This window comes from Penaeus japonicus, unplaced genomic scaffold (genome assembly GCF_977035675.1).
Source record: "Penaeus japonicus unplaced genomic scaffold, GWHDUDI00000001_assembly GWHDUDI00000018, whole genome shotgun sequence".
NCBI classification, from domain to species: domain Eukaryota; kingdom Metazoa; phylum Arthropoda; class Malacostraca; order Decapoda; family Penaeidae; genus Penaeus; species Penaeus japonicus.
Genome location: NW_028234420.1, coordinates 4551217 through 4561216, shown reverse-complemented (window position 1 = coordinate 4561216; position 10000 = coordinate 4551217). Strand labels below are relative to the sequence as shown.

The window sequence follows — 10000 nt, the reverse complement described above, 5'->3', positions numbered from 1 at the left end:
GAATTTCATGAGAGCTCAAAATACCTTACTTTTTCGTGTATTTTTTATTTTTGTAAACACATACGAAAGAAATAGCCATTCCAAACGAAAACAAGATGAAGAGATGGAGAAGGCGACCTGTGCGTACAACTGCACGTGCCACTGCGCAAAGCAAACTGGCACAGGGTCACATTGCAGCCGCTGCACATGGTCTGGTTCACCTTCTTCTCATTCTTCATGTATATCTTGCACCGCCGGATGTGCTTGGTTAAGACCGTGGATGTGTGCCATTCACGGCTTTATTTCTTGTTCGTGCCAGGAGTTTTAAAGCAAACCAATGTTACGGTAATTATAGTAATTGTAATGCTAATGTCCATCTGTCACTAAATGCAAGCATTACTATTAGTATGATAGAAACACTCTGATTAGTAAAGACAAAGATTTACCCTCGTTGGCACATTCACGTTCCCCTAGGCCATGGTTTATTTTCTTACCGTAGGCACGTTCACGCCACGCGTGCCCAGCTGATTGAAATTCAATAGAACATTTCATGTAATTAGTATGAAAGAAGACCAATGAAAATTGATCTGGTATCACTGCCCACTCCCATACCTAATTTAACTGCCTGTGTGATCACTTTTCCAGCCACACCGGGCGGACTTGCCTGTTATGGTGTGGATTCATGGCGGCGGATTCACGAACGGAGGCGCTGAATCCTTCAGCCCCCTTCCGCTCCTCACTAAGGATGTGGTCCTCGTGGTCATACAGTACCGCTTGGCCACACTGGGTTGGTGCCTATTGAGAAGGTTCTAGAATACGTTTGCCATGGCCTATGTAGGCATTAGCCATCTGGTATTCTACTTGGAAGATTCACATTGAAAAATAGTAATGATTTGTGTTCTGAAGCAACTGTGAACTTGCAGGGTTCTTATCAACCGAAGACAGTGAGCTCCCTGGCAACCTAGGACTAAAAGACCAGAGGGTGGCTCTTCTGTGGGTACAAGACAACATCCATGACCTCGGCGGCGATCCAGGGAAGGTCACCATCTTCGGAGAGAGTTCCGGGGCAGCGTCAGTGCATTTCCATATCCTGTCACCAATGTCTTCCGGTAAGTACTGTGCGGATACATAACATCAATTTACATGGATGAATGGCAGCGCATTCTACCGTATTCAAACGGGTGAGTGAAAACCCCGTGACACGTCTCGTTTTTCGCTAAACTCATTTTCTACCATGTAGCAGTTTTAATGCGATTCCTGTTGAAGTGGCCATGAAGTACATTTGCCATTACTAGGCAAACTAGATTTGATAGTATGATTGATCCACATTCTCTAAAATCCAGTTTGATGTTCACCAGGACTGTTCAGTCGAGCTATCATGCAATCAGGAATGGCACTGTGTCCGTGGACATTGAGGGAAGACCACAAACAAGTGTCCGCGAAGATCGATCAGCTGTTCAACTGTTCAAGACCGGGTGATCTGCATCCTCTGAACAGCTCAGCGCTTGTCGCCTGCTTGAGAAATGTCTCTCATCAAGAACTAACTTTAGCTCAGGAAGATTTCTTTGTAAGTCTGAAATTTTATAGCATTTTCTCTAAAACAAAAGCATAAAGGTACGTCTGTTCTGTGGAGACATTAGGTATTTTTTCAATTATGAGAAATATTGAAAAGCTATCTATCAGCGAATCTAACATCAAGAACTGAACATCTTACATTGAGCTTGCTTTTTGTATATTTGCCTATAAGACTTGAATCCACGTAGTGAAAGTATCACAACTTAACGATGGAATTACAGATAGTCTCAGTCTCAGTGCCAGTGATGTAATTTTCTGTCATCTACCGTGGTATATTTTGGAGCACCATGGTTGTACTTTCATTTTCAATGTTCCGATCATGGTCATAGTAGTAGAAGCATTTGCATTAGCAGTAGAAGTAGTAGTAGCACTAGTATTAGAAGAGGTAGCAGTAGTTATTATAGTTAGTGATTGCGTGGCGTTGGGCGAGGTCCGGTTTATGTATTCCTTTTTGGTTCGCTGGTTGATTAATTGGTGAGAAGTATGACGCGAAGGTTACTGGCTGACTAGAATGGAAATTTATGGGTCTCGCTCATAAAATAGACTAGAAATAGTTCGGTACTGATATGGCAGATAAATACATAAAATGAAACTCAGCCACATACAAAAAAAAATGTGCCGGTCACAATTTGTGTACGCGCATTTCTCTGCACTTTTGAGTAGATATTAGGGTAGACTTGTGGTAAAGAGTGGATGTTTAAGTAGGAATATATTTTCATACGGCTAGATTATGAGTAGATTTTAGGTTAGAGAGGAAGAACATAACTGCATTAAAGAGTGGCAAGGAAAAAAAGACGATTACGTAAACAGTTACTAAGCAATCTTGAGGAATCTTTATGGCTGGAGTGTCTGTGGCCCTGGGAGTATTTAACTAGAATTTAGCGGTGTCTAGGCAGATGAGACCACGAAGGATCACTCGGTTTGCGTCTTCGAGAACACCAACTTGTGTGCAGCTCGTGTCAAGAGGGTGACACCCATGCAGAAGGATATCAACTCTCGTATCTACGGGTAGCGTCTGGATTACGGTTTTGGGGTTAAATGAAGTAGATTTCTCATGCCGAGAGGTTGAGACTTGATTTGGCAGAGGACTGTGCTCTGGCTGCCTTTCTAATGATCAGTAGTGAGACTAGTCACGTAGTAGTAATAGTGATGATATATCATCATTGTAATTATTGTTATATTATATCAATATAGTTTTTTTTTTGTATTGCATCATTATCATATCTCATTGTAATATTATCATATATTATAACATAATTAGTACGTTAGTGTGTTAATGTTAGTATTCGTATTATTGTCATTATTATTAGTAGTAGCAGTTGTCTCATCACTGCCATCGTCATCGCCACAAGGCAACGCCAGTCATCAATTATATCCATGTCTTCACCATCATCATCCGTAGACTTCTCCTACAAAAGGGTAAATACAAATTAGAAGACGGGTATATATAGACAAAAGTTTAACTGAGAATGAATTCCTTCACAAAACGAGAGATGTAACCGACGCTTCTCGTTGAAATCTTCATTTTTATCTGTACATCTTGTACATTTCCCACAATGAACTTGGAAAACGAAAACAATTGACTTTTCCAGATATTCAACACTGACCCCCAAGTAATGTTGCCACGCGTCGACGGCAAATTCCTGCCAGACCATCCCGCCATTCTACTGAAGAAGGGATGGTACAACAAGGTGGACTTCATCTCCGGCATCACACAAGACGAGGCCCTTCTGGCTGACTTAAGTGAGGTTTGATGGTCTTTGAAAAGGAACTAAGACTTCTGTTACATTTTCTTCTGAAGATTCAATCACTAATTCACTAAGTGCTACATGTTTTAATCTGTTTAATCTGGCATTCAACGCTAACTTAGTTTAATCATCTCAGTGATATAAAAGTGACGTTCATTTTCAGAATAATCTGGAGATCCGTATTACAATTTTTTTTTCTTCTTCTTTCTTCGAATAACCATTTTTTGAGTCGGAGTTACAATTGATTTATTTTTCTAGAAAGGCTAAAAATATGTACAGAGAAAGAACCAGTCAGTAGCTTACTTAGACTCTCTTTATTTTTATTGCCGTTATAGATTGGTTGATTGTAAGTAATGGTTATAAAACAAAAGCCTCAAAAGTGTCATTGGTCAGTACATGAAGTTTCTTAGCACTTTTTTTTTCGTTTGAGTGATTAATGTTTATTCCAATTCCCAAACTGCTTTTTATTTTTAGGGTACCTCAATTCTGTGGCATATATCGCAATCAAAGTTTTAGTCAGCTGGTCTTGAAGTACTATTTCATGAAGGTTATATCAAGCTAAGCTCCCTTTACTTGAATCTCTATCTAAAATAAAACGAGCAGGGTCAACGATAAATAACCCGAGACTAAAAGCACAACACAGGCCCTCATCCCTTTGGAGCTGTCGGCTATTTCCAGCATGTAAAATAAAACTAATCTCTTTGGAAGCAAGTAATCGTCTGTTCCCTCCCTCGACCAGTTTTATCTCTGAACAAAACTGCAGCAGATGACCTGGTTCAGAACTTCCCTGTCAATGGTCCGGTTTCACTCATTTTCGAGGCTTGGGAGGATGACCCTGAGTACCTAGCTCGTCGCGCCTTCCACCATTACCTGGGCCCCATTGAAATAACAGAGGAGAAGCGAGGTCAACTTATCCGGGTAAATGCAAATAGTTATGGGGATAGTGATAAGTTTATTATAATGTGGGCAGGGACTATTGCTGAATATAGAGATGAATAAAGTTTCGAGTTGTATCATGCAATAACGATACTTAACACATTATGCGATCATTTAAAATCTCACTCGAGTGATTTTACTGAATTAATTGTTAACGATCTTCAATAAAGCATTTTCTGAATGGCTACACGCAATGTTGCAGCTGTTTAGTGATAGATATTTCGACATGTGTTACCTGGAAGCGGTCGAGCAACATATCCGAACTTCTCATCAAAACGTGTTTACATACAAGTTGCAGCATCGTGGAGAATACCAATATGTTTCTAATTATTTCCCCACTCTTCCGCACTGGGTCAAAGACTGTAAGTTAAGTCCAAAAAAACAATGATTCAAAGATTAATAACGTTAATATCTTGAATATAGGTATGTAAATTGCAATGCATGATACTAGAATACACAATTACATGATTATCTCAACAGTTAACTTATCCAGTGTACCATTTTTTCTGGTTTAGATGTCGGCCACACAGATGATATTCAGTACCTCTTCAGTCAAGAGAAATTTCATATGAAGTTACAGCGGGACGAGGATCTCTTCGTCAGCCGTATTATGGTGGACCTCTGGACCAATTTCGCCACCACTGGGTAAGGGGAAACATATCCTAACCTTTATTAGAATTTGACCTCGCTGCAGACGCCATTCCTTATCTTTGCAATTTGAGGTTCTCGACAATACGAACTCCGAGTAACGTCACAGTAAATCAAGTGTGTATTCGAAGAGTAACTTTAATGTCATTAGTTACAGACTGGCATCATGCATCATGTGTCGCACAAGCTTCCTGCATCTTCACTATTTCTTTGCACAAGCTTCCTGCATCTTCACTATTTCTTTGCACAAGCTTCCTGCATCTTCACTATTTCTTTGCACAAGCTTCCTGCATCTTCACTATTTCTTTGCACAAGCTTCCTGCATCTTCACTATTTCTTTGCACAAGCTTCCTGCATCTTCACTATTTCTTTGCACAAGCTTCCTGCATCTTCACTATTTCTTTCATCTTGTCCAGGCACCCGACACCCGACCTGTCACTCGGCTTCAGCTGGATACCGACGTCATTTTTGAAAGACTCTTACCTGGCTATTACCTCCTCGCCTGACATGAAAAAGTTAAAAAATTGCAAGGTATTACATCGTTATTAATGTTATTTTCCAGTAAATCAAAAAGGATTTAAAACTAAACGATAACGTGTTGTATCGCTAGAACGAATGTAGAATGAGCGTTGTCCTGGTTATCTCAAAGGTAATTATCATCCCCATCATTATTTCAGGTCCGTAAGTTCTGGAAGAACATGCCAATGAAGAATAACAAACTGCTATACCCTGAACGCTTCGGATGCCGCTTCCCTGGCTGCCCAGCAATGTTTTATCCCATAACCTGATCAAATGATAACTCGACTCTTTTTTTTTTTACTGTAACACGTGCAACAAGCGTATATGTTATGTACATAAATCAAAACATAATTAAATGTTAAAATCTGTATCACAATTCATTTCCAGATCCTTATTTACTGAAACCTTAAATCTAGAAGGATCCAGCTCTGGCGATACTGTAGACCCGTCAGAACACTTAATTAAATACAAAGGAAGTGAAGTCCAACAGTATACTTCTTCTTTTAATCTCCGAATTACTAGTAACAGCAAACCAATTGCTTACATTACTTTTGCAATTCATATGAGCCTAGAAATATAAGGCGCTATCTGCAGCGCCCTTATCTGCAACTACTGGCAATCATTTGCTGCCGTATTTCCAATTATTTTGAAAGATAGTTCCGCCCACACACGCGTGCCAACCTAACCAACAAGGCCGCCAACAAGCATGCTCGAACTATCACCAAACGGCGAAAATGCCAAATATTTCCTGATTATTTCAGATCTCATTCGGCCGTTTAAGGAGTGTCTTAAAGGTGGTTTACAAGAAAATGAAGTCAAAACGAAGTAAGATTACAATAATGAGCAATTTTTCAAGACTAATAAATGACAATGTAAAATAAATCCCATCCTAAGTAGCTTTAATAAGTGGGTGATAAATAATCATTTGAATCATTTAACTTCGATTACATTTATTTTTTTTAATCGTAAAGAACTGAATTTCCCTTTTTATATGGAAAATAGACACGAGAGCAAAAAAAATAAAACATAAAAAATAAAAAAATAAAAAAATAATGCGTGTATATTTGTAGTTACTCTTACTGCAGACTGTTAATTAAAGGCTATTTGTGTATATAGTCACAATCAAAGTAATACATTCGAATCTACATTTTGATGGACAACGAGCTATCTCTTCAGAGTTCAAAAGTTTACAATTTCCCTTGTATTTAATACACTGTCATGCAACTAGGCCAAGGTAAATCAAGATACATATAAAGTATGCCTAGAATTAATTTTGCTTTAATTAATGCGACATGGAATATGTTGATTGTGCTTGTTCGTAAAAACTTATTTTCTCTTAAATGTCGCCATAGGATCTCTTCAAAATACTACTCAAACGAACGAATGAAACGACAAAAGGAAAATGGGAAATGCTTGGTATTTCCTCCACTCGGCGATGGTTTTCGTATTGGCGAAATTAATGGGTAAGTTGGCACACATGGGGGCGGAGCTTTAACCTGCAACATCGTGTAATTCGGCAGAAAATCGCACGTAAATTTGCGAATGTTATGAAATTAGTGATGAAGATTATGATACTGATAATGACAATAATAGTAGTAATAACAGTAATAGTAATGATTAATGATAATGATAATGGAAGAAAAATGATAATGATAATAGTAATGATATAGTGATGGTGTCAAAAATAATGACCATGATGATAGTAATTGTAAAGATAGTCATGGCGATAATTTTAATCCTAGTAATAGTTAAAACGTTGGTAATAATAACAGTAATGATAATATTCATGATAGTAATAATGATAATGCTAATGATGATAATAAAAAGGAAAATGATTGATAGTAATGGAAATGATTAATGTTATTGATAGTAATGATTAATGTTATTGATAGTTATGAAAATGATTATTAGTATTGAAAATGATTAAGATTATTGAATGTATTGATAATAATGAAAATGACAATCATCATAATGATAGGTGATAATGCTAATGATTATTGCACATGGTGATCCCTATCATACCATTGTGATAATGGTAGGGATGATAATCATTATCATGAAAATTATGATATCAGGTATAACGATAATGGTCATTATCCATTCATCATGATGATATCAATGATATTGGTGATGTTGATGGTAACAATGTAATTAATAGTAACAATAATGGTGATGATATCAATGATAAAATGATTATCAATATCACTAACGGTGATTACAATGATGATAATGATAATGATTATGTTAATTATAATGAGAGCGGTAATAATGGATTGTATTTTAATAAATGTAAAACGATGTAGATTAAAGACTACTCCATAGATCAATTAAATCGTATATCGTATATTGATTTCCCCAAATGTTATACATAATAGTTTTAAACCTTGCGAATGCGTTTCATTTTCCAGGTCGAGTTTCTTTTGTTTCTTCTCTGCGAAAAAAAAACTTGTAAACAAACAGAAACTTCACATGGCTGCCAAACGTAAAGTACATTAATTCTAGAACTAACGTTTACCTCTTTTTACGGGCATATTGATAAAAGAAAATGATATAAGTTGAAACTAATTTTTTTGTAGAGATATACATTGTTGATAAGATATCATATATAGTTTGAAAAAAAAACTTTGCCGTACGACATTTGGGCGCCAGGCGATCACAACATTCGTAGAGAAAGTGTTTACGCGGAGCTTGGGAGATTCAAGACGTGCGAGTAGGCGTGATGGACGCGGCTGGCGTGCCGTGGGCGTGATGACAGGTGTCATGTGTGGGTTTTCGTGCCAAGATGAAATGCACCTATAGGCTGGTGGTCGTGCTAGGGGGCATATTAGGCCTCCTGCTGATGCTAGGATTCAGTGGAGATGTCACAAGGATGCTCAGGTCAGAGGTCACGTCTGGCTGCGTTGACCTCGTCTCTTCTCAACCAAAAACGGCCTCGGACACGGAGACGCTGAACCTCAAGCCTCGAGATGCCATGGTGATCAAAGAAATCGACAAGGATGCCGTAACACCTCGTTTGACCCAGGCTGTGAGGTCAGCCACTGAAGCGCGGCCCCTCGACGCCGAAAATCGCATCCAGAAATCAAATGCCGTTGCAGGGAATGGTATGGAAAGGTAAGTTATTCTTTGGCACTTATTACCTGTGTTTTATTATTTGTTCAAGACTGTAGGTATCAAAGGGGTGTTGGTTGTAAAAAGGAACTAACCATTTTCACTTCACTGTTGTATTTTGGAAAAAAAAAGGATTGGAAATAAAACCTACCAACAATTGGCATGTTGCTGATACCCATTGGATTACCATTGGCATCATGCCTATTGTAAAGGCCAGCAAACATACATCAACCATATTCAGAGTATGAAGTGTGAAATTTGCAAGGATTGCTTGATCTTTGTCTTGGACTCAATATTGTTGGTCTCCCGTTAGAGATCACAAGAAGACGATTATAAGACTAATGTCACATTTTGAAAGGCACTGCCAATATTTATGTACCAATATTTCATATAATAATTTAAGTAATTTTACAGTGAAAGTTATGGAATAGCAAAATTTAGGAAAAAAGACATGATATTAAAATGGCTATCTGATCCATACTTATAAGGAAAAAGCTTTTACAGATATATCATTAACCCATTGGCATAAGGTGACATGATATCACATCATGGGAATATTTTGCTACTGCCAGATGACAACCTATCACGTCATGATCTCACCCAAAACATATGCCTAACATTGTAAAATATATATATATATATATATACTCAAGGGAATTCCATTTGTGTGGACACATTTTTCTTTACTTGTGAAAATAATGTAAACAAATACAAAAACCAGTGCGGCATCATGTCGAGAAAGATCTCACCCTTAACAAAGCCTTGAAATGACCAATGCCGGGGCGAGTCCAAATTAGGGGCGTCGAATTTGAATGGCAAATCAATTGAATGCCTGCACAATACTGGCCGGCTTTTGACTGGGCGGCAATCACACATGCTGTACCACCCGTCCTGTGTGGGTTAATCACTGTGTCCGCTTGTTATCTAGCCAGCAAGAGTGGCATCAGGGAGGTATAAGCCCTGTCGTGAAGGGGTTAAAGCTCCATACACTTGTATAGCTTTTCAATAAGTATATGTTGTTTACTCAGAAAGTATATATATGACTACAAGTAATAGAACTTTTTCTTTGCTCCCAATGAACGTTATTTTCTGTTTAATGTTGCATTAATTTATGATATTCATGCAAGGATGTATGGTAATAGAAAAATCCATAGCGACATTCAGGATCTGATTTTTCAATGCCATTATAGCTGTTATGTTCAGATCCAATGGCAAATTGCTATGGTCTCACTGCTCTTTTTGTGGGAGAATGGTTTCTCAACATTTGGTACATTTTTTTTTCATTGCAGTGTCTTTATTTATTAACAGATCTTGTCATTCATTGTGCAGTAGCAGAATAGTAATTTATTTTGTAACCGACTTCAGCAAATAATGATGATACACTAATTTTTTATTGGGAATAATTCTCAGATCCTGTTGAACACCCAAATGATAAGTGCATCTGATACAGCATATTGCACATTGGTGTTAGATAATACAAAGTTATA

General features: G+C 37.8%; 2 protein-coding genes across 2 annotated transcripts in view; both read left to right on the top strand.

Annotated features, from left to right (window-relative positions):
- The window catches only part of LOC122243123 (juvenile hormone esterase), a 7112-nt gene extending 1330 nt beyond the window's left edge, over positions 1 to 5782 (top strand). The window contains exons 3-11 of the mRNA XM_043000607.2: positions 625 to 766; positions 903 to 1088; positions 1338 to 1546; positions 3147 to 3297; positions 4042 to 4220; positions 4441 to 4600; positions 4754 to 4883; positions 5303 to 5417; positions 5564 to 5782. Of these exons, the coding sequence (XP_042856541.2) occupies positions 625 to 766; positions 903 to 1088; positions 1338 to 1546; positions 3147 to 3297; positions 4042 to 4220; positions 4441 to 4600; positions 4754 to 4883; positions 5303 to 5417; positions 5564 to 5674 (1383 nt within the window). The 3' untranslated portion in view covers positions 5675 to 5782. The remainder of the gene's footprint in view (positions 1 to 624; positions 767 to 902; positions 1089 to 1337; positions 1547 to 3146; positions 3298 to 4041; positions 4221 to 4440; positions 4601 to 4753; positions 4884 to 5302; positions 5418 to 5563) is intronic.
- Positions 5783 to 8064: 2282 nt separating this feature from the next.
- Positions 8065 to 10000, top strand: part of LOC122243124 (glucoside xylosyltransferase 2) — a 21545-nt gene continuing 19609 nt past the window's right edge. Inside the window, exon 1 of the mRNA XM_043000610.2 lies at positions 8065 to 8516. Coding sequence (XP_042856544.2) covers positions 8188 to 8516 — 329 coding nt within the window. The 5' untranslated portion in view covers positions 8065 to 8187. The remainder of the gene's footprint in view (positions 8517 to 10000) is intronic.